The sequence below is a fragment of the Zosterops lateralis genome (assembly GCF_965231275.1).
Source record: "Zosterops lateralis genome assembly, chromosome: 29".
In the NCBI taxonomy this organism is placed as follows: domain Eukaryota; kingdom Metazoa; phylum Chordata; class Aves; order Passeriformes; family Zosteropidae; genus Zosterops; species Zosterops lateralis.
This window is the reverse complement of record NC_139789.1, coordinates 3772819-3789619: the sequence shown is the minus strand read 5'-3', so window position 1 is coordinate 3789619 and position 16801 is coordinate 3772819. Positions and strand designations below refer to the sequence as shown.

Below are 16801 nucleotides of genomic sequence, written 5' to 3'. Positions count from 1 at the left end.
GGATTTATTGGATGGGATTTATTGGACTTATGGGATTGATGGGACAGGATTGGATGGGAATATGGGATGAGATTGATGGGATTGATGGGACGGGATTTATTGGATTTATGGGATTGGGTTTATGGGATTGATAGGATGTGATTGGATGGGAATATGGGATGGAAATATGGGATGGGATTTATTGGATTTATGGGATTGATGGGATGGGATTGGATGGGAATATGGGATGAGATTTTTGGGATTGATGGGACGGGCGCTGTGGCAGGAAGGAGGCAGAGCCGGCGGGGTGGAATTTATTAGAAAATAAAGTGTTTAATAAAAGAGCAGCTCCTGCTCCATTCACAGCACGGGCGGGGCGGGGACAGCGACAGGGACACCGGGAGGAGCAGCAGGAGCAAAACCAGGGGGAGGAAGAGGAGGAGGAAGAGGAGGCGCCCCCTCCCCAGCCCCCTCCGTCCAGTGTTTCCAAATCCACACCAAGAACCGCGGGGGGACCCCGGGGGGGCTCAGGACCCGGCCAGGTAAATCCCTGTGGGGGAAAGGAGAAGAAAAGGAGCCCCTGAGCGCCCCAAAGAGCAGGGAAAGGACCCCAAGTACCCCAGGGAAGGGACCCTGTGCACCCCAAGGAGTGCGGAAGGGACCCCAGATAGGAAAGAGACCCCCATGCACCCCAAAAAGCAGGAAAAGGACCCTAAGTGCCCCGGGGAAAAGACCTTAAATACCCCAGGAATGGGACCCTGAGAACCCTAAAGAGCAGGGAAAGGACCCTAAATACCCCAAAAAACAGGGAAAGGATCCTAAACACCTCAGGGAAGGGACCCCAAATACTCCAGGGAAAGGACCCTATGCACCCCAAAGAACAGGGAAAGAACCCCCAAAACCCCAGGAAAGGGACACTGTGAACCCCAAAGAGCAGGGAAAGGACTCTAAATACCCCAGAGAATAAACCCCAAATACCCCAGGGCAGGGACCCCAAATACCACAGGGAAGAGACTCTAAACGCCCCAGGAATGGGACCCTGAGCACCCCAAAGAGCAGGGAAGGGACCCCATGAACCCCAGGGAGCAGAAAAGGAACCCTTGAGCACCCCAAGGAGCAGGGAAGACACCCTAAATACCCCAAAAAGCAGGGAAAGGATCCTAAATACCCCAGGGAAAGAACTCCCTAAATACTCCAGGGAAAGGACCCCAAAAACCCCAGGAAAGGGACACTATGAACCCCAAAGAGCAGGGAAAGGACCCTAAATACCCCAGGAAAGGGACCCTAAACACCCCAGGAAAAGGACCCCAAATACTCCAGGGAAAGGACTCCCTAAATACTCCAATGAAAAGACCTTAAATATCCCAGGGAAAGGACTCTGTGCACCCCAAAGAACAGGAAAAGGACCCCAAAAACCCCAGGAAAGAGACACTGAACTCCAAAAAGCAGGGAAAAGACTCTAAATACCCCAGGGCAGGGACCCTAAATGCCCCAGGGAAAGGACTCCCTAAATACCCCAGGGAAAAGACCTTAAATACCCCAGGGCAGGGACCCCCTGTCCCCCCATGACCCAGAGGATGGAGAGAAAACCCCACACCCCCAAACACTGTCTGGAAAGGACCCCCATCCCCATCCCCATCCCCGCACCTGTGGCAAACCTCTTCTTGACCAGCGACATGCGGTACCCGGCGCCCGCCAGCTCCACCTCCACCCCCGACAGGGTGCTGCCCTCGCTGCTGAACTGGGCGGCCACGGGGCTGGGTTTGCTGGGCCCCCCCAGCGGCTCCCAGCTGGCCGAGAGCCGCCCGCAGCCTGGGGGGGACAGCCAAGGGGTTGGGGAGGGGGTCGGCATGAGGAGACCCCCCTCCCCACACTGTGTCTCATCCCTCTTTTCCCCGGGGGTCTCACCTCCCTGCCCCGGGGCGCCAGGAATGTCCAGCAGCTTCCAGAGCAGCCGCTTCTCCTCCAGGTTCCTGCCGGGAAAAGGGATAGGGATCCGCTTTTCTGGGGCTCAGATACGTTTTCTCTGGGCTCAGAATCCCCTTTTCAATCCCCTTTTCCCCGGGCTCAGGGTCTGCTTTACCCGGGGCTCAGAATTCCCTTTTCCCAGGGCTCAAGATCCCCTTTTCCCGGAGCTCAAATCCATTTTTCCTGTGGTTCAGAATCCCCTTTTCCCAGCACTCAGAATCCCCTTTTTTGGGGGCTCAGAATTCCCTTTTCCCAGGCTCAGAATCCCCTTTTCAGGGGGATCAGAATACCCTTTTCCCAAGCTTAGAATCTCCTTTTCCCGGCACTAAGAATCCCCTTTTTTGGGGGCTCAGAACTCCCTTTTCCCAGAGCTCAGAATTCCCTTTTCCCGAGCTCAGGATCCCACACCCCCAAATTCCATCCCCACCTCCCTGCCTTCCTCACCCCATCAGTGACCCCATTTCCTGCTCAAGGTTCCCATTTCCCAGTTCAGTGTCCTCTTCTCCCACCCCGGGGGGGTTCAGGACCCCACTCCTGTGGGCCCCATCTTGGGGACCCCCCCAAGTCCTGTGTCCCCCAACCCTGGGGGAGTTTGGGGCCCCCAGCCCTGTGTCATCCACCACTCTGTGAAGGTTTGGGACCCCAAACCCTGCATCTCCCACCTCATTCAGGCCCAGGACCCCAGACCCCACATTTCCCACCCTGTGGGTTTTTGGGACCCCCTCAATGCATCTCCCACCCTGTCCAGGCTCAGGACCCCCCACCCTTCCTCTCCCACCCTGTGGGTTCTTGTTACCCCATCCCTCCATCTCCCACCCTATGAGTTTTAGGACCTCAGACTCTGCATCTCCCTCCCTGTTCAGCCTCAGGACCTCAGACCCCATGTTTCCCACCCTATGAGGGTTCAGGACCCCAGACCCTGCATCTCCCACCCTGTGGGTTTTTGGGACCTCCTCTCCCACCCTCTCCAGGCTCACAACCTCAAACCCTCCATCTCCCACCATGTGGGGTTTTGTGACCCCAAACCCTGCATCACCCACCCCATTCAGTCTCAAAACCCAAACCCTGCATCCCCCACCCTACGGGTTTTTGGGACCCCAGACCCTGCATTTACCACCTCGCTCAGCCTCAAGACCCCAAACCCTGCATCTCCCACCCTGTGCCGGCCCAGGACCCCAAACCCTGTATCTCCCACCCCATGGGTCCAGGACCCCAAACCCTGCATCTACAACCCCAGTTCAGCCCCAGGACCCCAAACCCTACATCTCCCACTCGGTTCACCCCATCACCCCCCACCTGTCCCCTCCTACCCTGTGGGTTTTTGTGACCCCAGACCCTGTATCTCCCACTCCATTCAACCTCAGAACCCTGCATCTCCCACCCTGTCCAACCTCAGGACCCCCCACCCTTCCTCTCCCACCCTATGGATTTTTGTGACCCCATTCCTCCATCTCCCACCCCATTTAGTGTCAGGATCCCAAACTCTCCATCTCCCAGCCCCAGGACCCCCCATCCTTCCTCTCCCACCCTATGAGGGCCCAGGACCCCAAACCCTGCATCTCCCACCCCATTCACCCCCAGGACCGCAGACCCCGTGTCTCCCACCCTGTGAAGGTCCAGGACCCCAAACCCTCCATCTCCCACCCTGTGGGTTTTTGTGACCCCAAACCCTGCATCTCCTACCCTGTAGGTTTGTGAGACCTCAAACCTTTCCTCTTCCATCCTGTGGGTTTTTGGGACCTCATCCCTCTTCTCCCACCCTGTCCAGGCTCACAACCCCAAACCCTGCATCACCCACCCCATTCAGCCCCAGGACCCCAAACCCTTCATCTTCCACCCCCAGGACCCCAGACCCCGTGTTTCTCACCCTGTGAGTGTCCAGGACCCCAAACCCCTCCTCTCCCACCCTGGGCCCACCCCTGCTGTCCCCATCCCGGTACCAGCTGGCGGGGGGCTGCAGGCGCAGGTTGTTGAGGGGCTCCTCCAGGGGCAGCAGGACGTGCACGTTGCCCAGGGGCACGGGCAGTGCCAGGGCGGCCGCGTTGTACCCGTACTGCACCGAGACCCGCGTGGAGCCCGGAGAGCACTCCCAGCGCACACACAGCCTCAGTGGGGCCGAGCTGGGGCCCAGCCGGGAGAACTGGGGGGTTACAGGGGGGTTAGTGGGGTTTGGGGGGCACCGGGACTCTCCTGTGCCCGGGGTGGATACCCCGTTGTACCCATACTCCACTCCCAGCGCACACACAGCCTCAGTGGGGCCGAGCCGGGGCCCAGACGGGAGAACTGGGGGGTTACAGGGGGGTTAGTGGGGTTTTGGGGGGGTTTGTTGGGGTTTGGGGGGCACCAAGACCCTCCTGTGCCCAGGACTGTATCCATATTCCACAGCCACCCGCACACTCCCAGCGCACACACAGCCTCAGTGGGGCTGAGCCGGGGCCCAGCTGGGAAAACTGCGGGGTTACAGGGGGGTTATTGGGGTTTGAGGGGTTTCTTGGGGTTTGAGGGGCACCGGGACCCCCGTGCACAGGGTGGGTCCCCTTGTTGTACCCATACTCAATGCTGACTCGAGCGCTCCCAGCGCACACACAGCCTCAGCAGGGCCGAGCCGGGGCCCAGCCGCAAGAACTGGGGGGTTTGGGGGGGTTTATTGGGGTTTGGGGGGCACCAGGACCCTCCCGTGCCCAGGGTTGTACCCATACTCCACACTGACCCACACACTCCCAGCACACACAGCCTCAAGGGCACTGAGCCGGGGCCCAGCCACGAGAACTGTAGGGTTTGGGGGGGGTTATTGGGGTTTGGGGGGCACCAAGACTCTCCCATGCCCAGGGTTGTACCCATACTCCACTCCCAGTGCACACACAGCCTCAAGGGGACCAAGCCAGGGCCCAGACGGGAGAACTGCAGCACATCAGGGGGTTCGGGGGGTCTAGGGGGGCACTGAGACCCTCCTGTGCACAGGGTAAATGGATCCCAAACACTGCGTCTCCCACCCCATTCAGCCTCACAACCCCAAACCCTGCATCTCCCACCTTGTTCAGCTCCAGGACCCCAAACCCTGCATAGGTTCAGGACCCCAAACTGCACATCTCCCACCCTGTGGGGGTTCAGGACCCCAAACCCTGCATCTCCCACTTCATTCAGCCTCACAACCCCAAACCCTGCATAGGTTCAGGACCCCAAACCCTGCATTTCCCACCCCATTCAGGCTTAGGACCCCAAACCCTGCATTTCCCACCCCATTCAGGCTTAGAACCCCAAACCCTGCATTTCTCACCCTGTGGGGGGATCCAGCCCCCCAAGCCCCACATTTCCCACCCTGTGGGGGTCCAGCCCCTTAAACCCCACATCTCCTGCCCTGTGGAGGTTCAGGACCCCAGATCCTGCATCTCTCACTGTAAGAGGGTGCAGCACCCAAACTCTGCATCTCCCACCTCATTCAGCCTCACAGGCCCCAAACCCTGCATTTCCCACCCCATTCAGGCTCAGGATCCCAGACCCCACATTTCCCACCCTGTGGGGGTTCAAGATCCCAAACCCTGCATCTCCCACCTCGTTCAGCCCCAGGACCCCATACCCTGCATTTCTCACCCTGTGGGGGTCCAGCCTCCCCAAACCCCACATCTCCCACCTTTGGGGGGTCCAGCCCCCCAGACCCCCCATCTCCCACCCTTGGGGGTCCAGCCTCCCCAAACCCCACCTCTCCCACCTCGTGGGGGGATTCAGCCCCCAGACCCCCCATCTCCCACCCTTGGGGTCCATCCCCGGGGCCCACCTGGTACTTGAGCAGGGCCACGTTGTGGTATGGCGCGGCCGGGCTCTGCTCCGCCTGCCGCTGCAGCTGCCCCGTCAGCGCTGCCATGTTCAGCCAGAAGTCCTTGGTGCTGGGGTCGCTCTGGGAGGGGTCGCTGTGGTGTGGGGGGACAGGGGAAGCACGGTCTGGGTACCCCCGGAAGGTGGGACCCCGGTACCCAGCTCCAAACCAGCCCCCGGATTGCTGGGGGTCCCAAAATTCAGCTCCCTGTTGCTGCATTTGCAGGATGCCCAGAGACCGAAAAATCCCAAATCTCAGCTCCCCATTGCTGTGTTTACAGGATGTCCAGAGCCCCAAAAATGCCAAAATCTCAAATCTCAGCTCTCCATTGCTGCATTCATAGGACACCCAGAGTCCCAAAAATCCCAAAATTCAGTTCCCCATTGCTGCGTTCACAGGACGCCCAGAGCCCCAAAAATGCCAAAATCCCAAAACTCAGCTCCCATTGCTGCGTTCACAGGACGCCCAGAGCCCCAAAAATGCCAAAATCCCAATATCCAGCTCCCCGTCACTGCATTTGCAGGATGCCCAGAACTCCAAAAAACGCCAAAATCCCAAAACTCAGCTCCCCATTGCTGTGTTCCCAGGATGTCCAGAGCCCCAAAATCCCAAAACTCAGCTCCCATTGCTGCGTTCACAGGACACCCAGAGCCCCAAAAATGCCAAAATCCCAAATCTCAGCTCCCCATTGCTACATTCACTCTGTCCCCAGGAATCCCCAAAACTCAGTTCCCCATTGCTGCATTTGCAGGATGCCCAGAACTCCAAAAAATGCCAAAATCCCAAACCTCAGCTCCCCATCACTGCATTCACTGTGTCCCCAGGAATCCCCAATATCCAGCTCCCCCTTGCTGCATTCACAGGATGCCCAGAACCCCAAAAATACCAAAATCCCAATATCCAGCTCCCCATTGCTGCATCCACTGTGTCCCCAGCAATCCCCAATATCCAGCTCCCTGTCACTGCATTCCCAGGATGCCCAGAACCCCAAAAATGCCAAAATCCCAAATTTCAGCTCTGCATTGCTGCGTTTACAGGATGTCCAGGGCCCCAAAATCCCAAAACTCAGCTCCCATTGCTGCATTCCCAGGACACCCAGAGCCCCAAAATCCCAAATCTCAGCTCCCCATCGCTGCATCCACTGTGTCCCCAGGAATTCCCAAAACTCAGCTCCCCGTCACTGCATTCACAGGACGCCAAGAGTCCCAAAGATGCCAAAATCCCAAAATTCAGCTCCCCATTGCTGCATTCCCAGGAAGCCCAGATGCCTCAGAATCCCCAGATCTCAATATCCAGCTCCCCATCACTGCATCCACTGCATCCCCAGGAACCCCCAAAACTCAGCTCCCCATTGCTGCATTCCTCAGCTCCTGAGGGCATCCCCAGGAAAACAGGGACACTCTGTACCCCAAAACCATCCATCACCTCCCAAAGTTCCCTGTGCCCTCCTGTACCCCCAAATCCGCCCCCATCACTCCATCCACCACCTCCCAGAGCCCCTGTACCCCCCAGACACCCCCTGCACCCCAACACCAGCCCTCATCACTGCATCCATCACCTCCCAAAGTCCCTGTGCTCCTCCTGTACCCCAAGCCCCAACCCCATAACTGCACCCACCACTTCCCAAAGTCCTCTGTACCCCAAACCCTGCATTCACATCTCCCAAAGTCCCCTGCACCCCAACACCATTGCCCATTACTGCATCCACACCTCCCAAAGTCCCCTGTACCCCAAAATCTGCCCCCATCACTGCATCCACATCTCCCAAAGTCCCCTCCTGTCCCCCAAAACCCTGCATCCATCACCGCCCAAAGTCCCTGTGTTCTCCTGTACCTCAAAACCCACCCCCATCACTCCACCCATCACCTCCCAAGTGTCCTCCTGTTCCCCAAGACCCTGCATCCATCACCTCCCAGAGCCCCTGTATCCCCCGGACACCCCCTGCACCCCAACACCTGCCCCCATCACTGCATCCACCACTTCCCAAAGTCCCCTGTACCCCAAAACTTGCCCTCCATCACTCCATTCATCACCTCCCAGAGACCCTGTATCCCCCGGACACCCCCTGCACCCCAAAACTTGCCCCCATCACTGCACCCACACCTCCCAAAGTCCCTGTGCCCCCCTGTACCCCAAAACCTGCCTCCCATAACTGCACCCACCACTTCCCAAAGTCCCCTGTACCCCAAACCCTGCATTCACACCTCCCAAAGTCCCCTGCACCCCAACACCAGCGCCCATCACTGCATCCATCATCTCCCAAAGTCCCTGTACCCCCTAGACAGCCCTTGCACCCCAAAACTTGCCTCACATCACTGCATCCATCACCTCCCAAAGTCCCTGTGTCCTCCTGTACCCGAAAACCCACCCCATCTCTCCATCCACCATCTCCCAGAGCCCCTGTACCCCCCAGACACCCCCTGTACCCCAACACCAGCCCCCCACCTCTGCCCCCCGTGTCTCCCGGGCTGTCCCCGCTGTCCCCGCACCTGTAGAGCAGCTCGGCGTTGGGCAGGAACTGCTCGATGGCGCCCGCGTTGAGCAGCCTGAAGCTGAGCACGGGCGGGGCCGCGGGGCCGCTCAGCACCCGCACGATGCCCGCGGGGAACGACATGGTCAGCTCGCCTGTCACCTTCACCAGGCAGCTGCGGGGACAGGCAGGGGATCAGGGGACAGCCCGGGGACAGGGGACACCCCGGGGACAGGGGACAGCCTGGGGTCAGGGGACACCCCGGGGACAGGGGACAGCCCGGGGACAGGGGGACATGCCGGGGACAGGGGACAGCCCGGGGACAGGGGACAGCCCGGGGGTCAGGGGGACATGCCGGGGGTCAGGGGACAGCCTGGGGACAGGGGGACATGCCGGGGGACAGGGGACAGCCCCGGGGACAGGGGACAGCCCCGGGGACAGGGGGACATGCCGGGAACAGGGGACAGCCCTGGGGTCAGGGGACACCCCGGGGACAGGGGACATGCCGGGGACAGGGGGACATGCCGGGGGTCAGGGGACATCCCTGGGGTCAGGTGACAGCCCGGGGACAGGGGACAGCCTGGGGTCAGGGGACAGCCCCGGGGACAGGGGGACACCTCCAGGGGACAGGGGGACACCCCGGGGACAGGGGGACAGCCCTGGGGTCAGGGGGACATGCCGGGGGACAGGGGGACATCCCTGGGGACAGGGGGACATCCCTGGGGTCAGGGGACAGCCCGGGGTCAGGGGACAGCCCGGGGACAGGGGGACATGCCGGGGGACAGGGGGACATCCCTGGGACAGGGGGACATCCCTGGGACAGGGGGACATCCCTGGGACAGGGGACAGCCCGGGGACAGGGGGACATGCCGGGGGTCAGGGGACATCCCTGGGGTCAGGGGACAGCCTGGGGACAGGGGACAGCCCGGGGACAGGGGGACATGCCGGGGGTCAGGGGACATCCCTGGGGACAGGGGACAGCCCGGGGACAGGGGGACATGCCGGGGGACAGGGGGACATGCCGGGGTACAGGGGACAGCCCGGGGACAGGGGGACAGCCCGGGGACAGGGGGACAGCCCTGGGGTCAGGAGGACAGAGGGACTTTGGGTTACAGGGGTAACCCCGGGAGTCAGGGGACACCCCTGAGGACCAGGGGGACATCCCAGGGGTCACGGGGACAGCCCTGGGAGTCAGGGGGACATGCCAAGGGTCAGGGGGACACCCACAAGGGTCAGGGGGACACAGGGACTTTGGGGACTTTGGGTCAGGGGGACATGCCAGGGGTCAGAGGGACACTCCTGGGGTCAGGGGGACACAGGGATTTTGTGGATTTTGGGTCAGGGGACACCCCTGAGCGTCAGGGGGACACCCCCAGGCAGGACACGGCAGCCACAGGGGGGAACTGACGATGTGGGGAAAGGATTTTGTAAAAAATTCCCAAAGCCTGACAGACAAGTCACATAAATGGATGTGTCTGCAAACTCTGAGATGGGAAATGCTGGGCTAGAAATGCCACGGGAGGGGAGGGACGTTGCTGAGAGAGAGAAATGGAACTGGGAACAAAATCTGAAATCACGGCCTTGCAAACAGACCAGATAATTTGGAGAAGTAGAATTATGAAAGTTCATATTTTCATGTAAATATGAAAACAGAACTATGAAAGGCGCATTGTAGCCCACGAGGGGTGATTTTAGATGATTTGCTTTAAGGCATTAATCAATTCAGAAGATTGGCTTTAAGGCATCAACACCATCGTGTGGCAAAAGCTGATCAGCCAAGAATCACTTATAATGAATTGTAATTAAAAAAATAATTTGGCTTCTGATTGTGATGGTGTGAATTGTAACACCTGTATTGTCTGACCCTTCGCAGGAGACTAAAAATGGAATAAAAATCTTTAAAATCCTCTGAGTTGCCCCATCTCTGGGTCAGAAAAGGATCAGATAATCTTTAACCCATCTCTGGGTCAGAAAAGGGAATAATCCCACAGGTGACAACCCCATCACCCAGAGTAACATCTCTATTGTTTCATCCTTCACATGAGAATAAAAATGGAACAAAATTCTTTTAAAAACACCTCTCAGTTGCTCCATCTCTGGGTCAGAAAAGGGACAATCTCTACCCCATTCCTGGCTCAGAAAAGGGACAACCTTGACCCCATCTCTGGCTCAGAAAAGGATATTCTCTAACCCATCTCCAGGTCAGAAAATGCACAATCTTTCCCCCATCTCTGGGTCAGAAAAGGGACAACCTTTCCCCCACCCCCGGCTGAGAAAAGGCACAACCTTTACTCCATCCCCAGGTCAGAAAAGGGACAATCTTTCCCCATCTCTGGGTCAGAAAAAGGATAATCTCTAACCCATCACAAAGTCAGAGAAGGGACAATCTTTACTCCATCCCCAGGTCAGAAAAGGCACAACCTTTCCCCCATCCCCGGCTCAGACAAGGGCCAATCCCAGCCCGGGGGTCCCCGGTACCTGTCGGCGTCGCGGCCCTTGAAATAGGCGTGCACGTACTCGGTGAAGGCGGCGGCCACGGGCAGCGCGTCCTGCGAGCCCAACACCACCGGGCTGGGGCCGCGGGACAGCCCTGGGGAGGGGGCAGAGGGGTCAGGGCAGGGCTGAGACCCCCTCCCGGGCCTCCCCCCTCCCCAGGAGCGGCCCCGGCACGCACCGAGCGCGGGCGGCGCCGCGGAGGAGAAGAAGCCGCGCTCGCCCAGGCTGGCGGGGGCCGAGTGCGAGGGGCCGCAGCTCCACGAGGGCGACGGGCTCAGCGAGCGGGACTGCGGGGCCGGAGGGGACGGGAAGGGAAGGGGGGGTGTCTGCGGGGCTGCGGCCCCGGATCCGGTACCCCTGCAGCCCCAAATCCTGTACCCCTGCAGCCCCAAATCCTGTACCCCTGCGGCCCCAAATCCTGTTCCCCTGCAGCCCCAAATCCTGTACCCCTGCGGCCCCAAATCCTCCATCCCTGCAGCCCCAAATCCTGTACCCCTGCAGCCCCAAATCCTCCATCCCTGCAGCCCCAAATCCTGTACCCCTGCAGCCCCAAATCCTGTACCCCTGCGGCCCCAAATCCTGTATCCCTGCGGCCCCAAATCCTGTACCCCTGCAGCCCCAAATCCTGTATCCCTGCAGCCCCAAATCCTGTACCCCTGCAGCCCCAAATCCTGTACCCCTGCGGCCCCAAATCCTCCATCCCTGCAGCCCCAAATCCTGTACCCCTGCGGCCCCAAATCCTGTATCCCTGCAGCCCCAAATCCTGTATCCCTGCAGCCCTGAATCCTGTATCCCTGCAGCCCCAAATCCTGTATCCCTGCAGCCCCAAATCCTGTACCCCTGCAGCCCCAAATCCTGTATCCCTGCGGCCCCAAATCCTGTACCCCTGCAGCCCCAAATCCTGTTCCCCTGCAGCCCCACATCCTCCATCCCTGCAGCCCCAAATCCTGTACCCCTGCGGCCCCAAATCCTGTTCCCCTGCAGCCCCAAATCCTGTATCCCTGCAGCCCTAAATCCTGTACCCCTGCAGCCCCAAATCCTGTACCCCTGCAGCCCCGGATCCTCCATCCCTGCAGCCCCAAATCCTCCATCCCTGCGGCCCCGGATCCGGTACCCCTGAATTCTGCATCCCTGCATCCCAAAATTCTCCACCCCTGCAGCCCCGGATCCTGTATCCCTGCAGCCCCAAATCCTGTGCCCCTCCAGTCCCAAATCCTACAGTCCCAAATCCTACATCCCTGAATTCTACATCCCTGCAGTCCCAGATCCTGTACCCCTGCAGCCCCGGATCCTGCAGCCCTGAATTCTCCATCCCTGCAGCCCCAAATCCTGTATTACCCAAATTCCACATCCCTGCATCCCTGAATTCCATATTCTGGCATCCTTGGGTACTCCTGCATTCCCAAGTCCTGCATCCTCCAATTCTATTTCATGCATCCCTGCAGTCCCAAATCCTGCATCCCCGAATTCCACATCCCGATATCCCCTGTGTACTCCTGCATTCCCAAATCCTGCATCCTGCACAGCTGAATTCCCAAACTCCATATCCCTGCATCCAGCATCCCTAAAGTCCTGAACCCCTGAACTCCCACATCCCTGAATTCCCCAATTCCCACATCCCTGAATTCCCACTTCCCCGCATCCCCACACTCCCCCACCCCTCCATCTCTCACCCCTTTATCATCCCCCGGGGAATCTCCTCCCAGTCCCCCTTTCCCAGAGCCGCCATTCCCACACTGGGAGCCCTGGGAAGCCTGACCGCCCCTCCCGGTGCTCCCAGGTCCCTGCTCTGTTCCCAGCCCCTCCCGGGGGTCCCCTCTCCCCTCCCATCCCGGGGGTCCCTGCTCCGTTCCCAGCCCCAGGGGTCCCCACTCCCCCCCCCAGCCCCTCCCGGGGGTCCCCGCTCGCCCCCCAGCCCAGCCCGGAGTCCCCGCACCCCTCCTAGCCCGGGGGTCCCCTCGCCCGCTCCCCGCCCCTCCCGGGGGTCCCCACACCCCTCCCAGCCCCGGGTTTCCCTGCTCCCTCCCAGCCCGGGGGTCCCTCCTTCCCCCACACCCGAGGGTCTCCCCGCTCCCCCCATCCAGCCCGGGGTCCTCACTCCCCCCGACTCAGCTGGGGGTCCCCGCTCCCCTCCCCAGCCCAGGGGTCTCCTCTCCCCAGCCCCTCCCGGGGGTCTCCCCTCTCCCCCCCAGCCCAGCCCAGGGGTCCCCTCTCCCCAGCCCCTCCCGGGGTCCCCCCGCGCCCCCGAGCCCAGCCCAGGGGTCCCCACTGTCCCCCCCAGCCCCTCCCGGGGGTCCCCACTGCCCCCCCAGCCCCTCCCGGGGTCCCCCCGCGCCCCCCGTCCCCGCACCAGGTCGCTGTTGCTGCCCGGCCCGGCCGGGGGTCTCTTGGTGCGGGAGCGGCGCGGGGGGGCCACCAGAGGGACGTCCCGGGGGGCGGCGCTGGGCCAGGGGGGGGCGGAATCTGGGGAGGGGGACACGAACGGGGGGTGAGGGGAGAGCCCCGACACGGCAGGACCCGCCCCCCCCCCCCCCCCCCCCCCCAGGGACCCAAAACCTCCTCCCGGGATCCAGGACCACCCCGGGGATCCAAAACATCCCCCCAGGATCCAGGACCACTTCCCAGGGGACCCAGGAGCCCCCACAGGGATCCAGGACCTCCCCCCTGGGGACCGAGGACCAACCCCAGGATCCAGGATCTCCCCCCGGAGATCCAAAACCACCCCGCGGGGACCCAGGACCCCTCCCCGGGGATCCAAAGCCTCCTCCCGGGATACAGGACCCCCCTGGGGATCCAAAACTTCCCCCTAGGAGCCAGGACCACCCACCCGGGATCCAGGACCACCCCTGGGGACCCAGGACCCCCCTGGGGATCCAGTTGGGCTGGGCTCAGCTCGGTTCTGGGGTGGGGGGCTGGAGTTGGGGGTCACTGGGGGACAGGGTCAAGGGTAATGGGGGGCAGAATTGGAGGTAGTGGGGGCAGGTTTAGGGGTCATAGAGGGGGTGAAGTTTGGGTTACGGGGGGCACAGCTCAGGGTAATTGGGGGCAGATTTGGGGGTCACAGGGGGAAGGGTTAAGGGTAATGGGGGTCAGAATTTGGGGTTATGGGGGGCAGAGTTGGGGGTCATGGTGGGGCAGGGTTAGGGGTTATGGGAGCAAAGTTGGGGTTTTGGGAATCAGATTAAGGGGTCATGGGGGGCAAAGTTTGGGGGTCATGGAGGGGCAGAGTTCGGGGGTTATGGGGAGCAGATTTAGGGGTCATGGGGGCAGATTTAGGGGTTATGGGGGGACAGAGGGGTCACAGGGGGCAGAGTTTGGGGGCTCTGGGAGTCAGATTTCGGGGTCATGGGGGGCAGAGTCTGGGGGCTCTGTCAGTCAGATTTCAGGGTCATGGGGGGCAGAGTCTGGGGGCTCTGTCAGTCAGATTTCGGGGCAATGGGGGGCAGCCCCCCGGCACTCACCCGGCTCCGAAGGCAGGGGGGGCGTCCCCGCCGAGCCCCCCTCGCTCAGCCTCGGCCCCGGCGCGGGGCAGCCCCAGGGCGAGGGGCTGGAGGACTCGCCCCCGCTCGGGGGAGCCGGCGAGGAGGAGGAGGACGAGGCCGAGTTGGAGGAAGGACGAGTGACCGGGGGCTGCTCCCCGCCGGGGCTGCGGGCTCTGCCCCACGCCTGGGGGTCCCCGAAAGGGTCGGGCGAGGGGGCTTCTCGTGGGACGGGCCCGCTCAGGCAGCGGCTGCGAGCCCGGGGCGCGGCCCCCGCGTCCCCCCAGAGCCCCTCGGCGCCGGGGCCGCTGAACACGGCCAAGCTGGGGGGCTCGGGGAGGCGGCCCGAGGGGCTGCGGGGCCGGGGGGCCCAGGCGCTGCTGCCCGCGGGGTTGGGGGGCAGCCCGGGCTCTGCCTTGGGGCCGGGGCTCTGCGGAGTGCCCGGCTGGGGGGTCCAGGGCCGGGAGTCCGGGGACGGGCCGGGGGCGGGGTGCGAGGGCGAGTCCAGCCCCGAGTCCTCCACGTTCTCCGGGGACGAGGAGGAGAAGGGCGACGAGGACGAGGTGAGGACGTAGGAGCGGGGGGCTGCGGGGGGCTGCGGTCAGAGAGCGGACCCCTCCCCACGGGGGAGTTCCCATCCCGTCCCCCACCCCGTTCCCCATCCCGTCCTTGTCCCATTCCCCATCCTGTCCCCAATCCCATTTCCCATCCCCTTCCCATTCTGTCACCATCCCCATCCTATTCCCCATCCTCATCCCATTCCCCATCCTGTCCCCAATCCCATTTCCCATCCCCTTCCTGTCTCCCACCCTGTTCCCATCCTGTCACCATCCCCATTCCTGTCCTGTCCCCATTCCTGTCCCCACCCCATTCCCTATCCCATCCCCATCCCATCCCATTCCCCACCTCCTCCCCATTCCCCTTCCCTATACTGTTCCCATCCTGTTCCTCATTCCCCATCCTGCTCCCCATCCCATTTCCCATCACCATCCTGTCCCCATCCCAGTTCCCTGTTCCCATGCCATTCCCATCCCGTCCCCCATCCCATCCTGCTCCCCATCCTGTTTCCCATCCCCATTCCCCACCCCATTCCCATCCTGTCTCCATCCCCATCTCATTCCCCACCTCTTCCCCATTCCCCATCCCCTTCCCAATACTGTTCCCATCCCGTTCCTCATTCCCCATCCTGCTCCCCATCCCATTTCCCATCACCATTCCATCTCAGTTCCCTGTTCCCATGCCATTCCCATCCCATCCCGCTCCCCATCCTGTTTCCCACCCCCATTCCCCACCCCAATTCCCCATCCCTTTCCTGATCCCATCCCCATCCTGTTCCCCATTCCCTGTCCCGTTCTCCATCCCGTCCCCCATCCTATCTCCCATCCCATTCCCCATTCCCCACCCCATTCCCGTCCTATCTCCACCCCATCCCTGTCCCCTTCCCCATCCCATTCCGCATCCCATTCCCCATCCCCATCCCAATCCCCCAAATCCTCACCCGGGAACTCCTCTCCCTCGAAGGCCGACTCCAGGGGGGGCCCGAAGAGCGCGGCCGAGGGCAGCGTGTCCTGGGGGGGCTTCATCCCCACCTCCCTGCAGGGGACAGGGACACGGCTGGGGAGGGAGGGGGTGGCTCAAAGCCCACCCAGGACACCCCCAAATATGAGAGGTGACCACCCCATGTCACCCCAATGTGTCCTTGTCCCCTACCTGTTCATCTGTGCTGCTGGAAGAGCCCTCCCCGTGCTGTCACCTGTGGGGACAGGGGACACTGCAGTGCACCCCGCCCACCCCAGGACCCCAAAATCCCCCCAGGACCCCCAGCCCAGCCTCACCCGCTGCCAGTGTCCCCTCGGGGTCCGTGTCACCCGGGGCTGGGGTCAGGGATGTGACGTGTCCTGTGGAGGGATGTCACTGTGAGGGGACACGGGGACACCAGGGTGGCTCGGGAAAGGTGGGTGTCCCCACAGGGTGGACAAGTGGGCAGGGAATGGGGTGCAGGGAGGGTGGCACTGTCCCCAAGGAAGGGGGCTCAGGAAGGACAGGATGTCCCTAAGGAGCGGGTCTTGGGAAGTGTTACCTTGTCCCCAAGGAATGGGGCTCAGGAAGGGTGGCATTGTCCCCAGGGAATGAGGCTCAGGGAAACTGGGATGTCCCCAAGGAATGGGGTTCAGGAAGGGTGGCATTGTCCCCAGGGAATGGGGCTCAGGGAAACTGGGATGTCCCCAAGGAATGGGGTTCAGGAAGGGTGGCATTGTCCCCAGGGAATGGGCTCAGGGAAGCTGGGATGTCCCCAAGGAATGGGGTTCAGGAAGGATGGAATGTCCCCAAGGATTGGGTCTAAGGAAGGGTGGAAGGTCCCAAGGAAAGGCTCCCAGCAATGACACCATGTCCCCAAGGGAGGGCTCTCAGGAAGGGTGGGATGTCCCCAAGGAAGGGGTCCCAGCAATGCCACTATGTCCCCAAGGATTGGTTTTAAGGAAAGGTGGGATGTCCCCAGGGCAGGGATCCCAGCAATGCCACCATGTCCCCAAGGAAAGGCTCTCAGGAAGGTTGGGATGTCCCCAAGGCATGGCCCTCAGGAATGCCACCATG

General features: G+C 61.6%; 1 protein-coding gene across 1 annotated transcript in view; it reads right to left on the bottom strand.

The window, feature by feature from the left end:
- Nucleotides 1-382: 382 nt before the first annotated feature.
- Nucleotides 383-16801, bottom strand: part of FCHO1 (FCH and mu domain containing endocytic adaptor 1) — a 31929-nt gene continuing 15510 nt past the window's right edge. The window contains exons 17-28 of the mRNA XM_083879725.1: nucleotides 16042-16104; nucleotides 15917-15959; nucleotides 15705-15799; nucleotides 14189-14791; nucleotides 13078-13190; nucleotides 10710-11014; nucleotides 8251-8406; nucleotides 5723-5855; nucleotides 3888-4087; nucleotides 1888-1952; nucleotides 1627-1791; nucleotides 383-529 (exon numbers count right to left, since the gene is read on the bottom strand). Of these exons, the coding sequence (XP_083735851.1) occupies nucleotides 507-529; nucleotides 1627-1791; nucleotides 1888-1952; nucleotides 3888-4087; nucleotides 5723-5855; nucleotides 8251-8406; nucleotides 10710-11014; nucleotides 13078-13190; nucleotides 14189-14791; nucleotides 15705-15799; nucleotides 15917-15959; nucleotides 16042-16104 (1964 nt within the window). The 3' untranslated portion in view covers nucleotides 383-506. The remainder of the gene's footprint in view (nucleotides 530-1626; nucleotides 1792-1887; nucleotides 1953-3887; nucleotides 4088-5722; nucleotides 5856-8250; nucleotides 8407-10709; nucleotides 11015-13077; nucleotides 13191-14188; nucleotides 14792-15704; nucleotides 15800-15916; nucleotides 15960-16041; nucleotides 16105-16801) is intronic.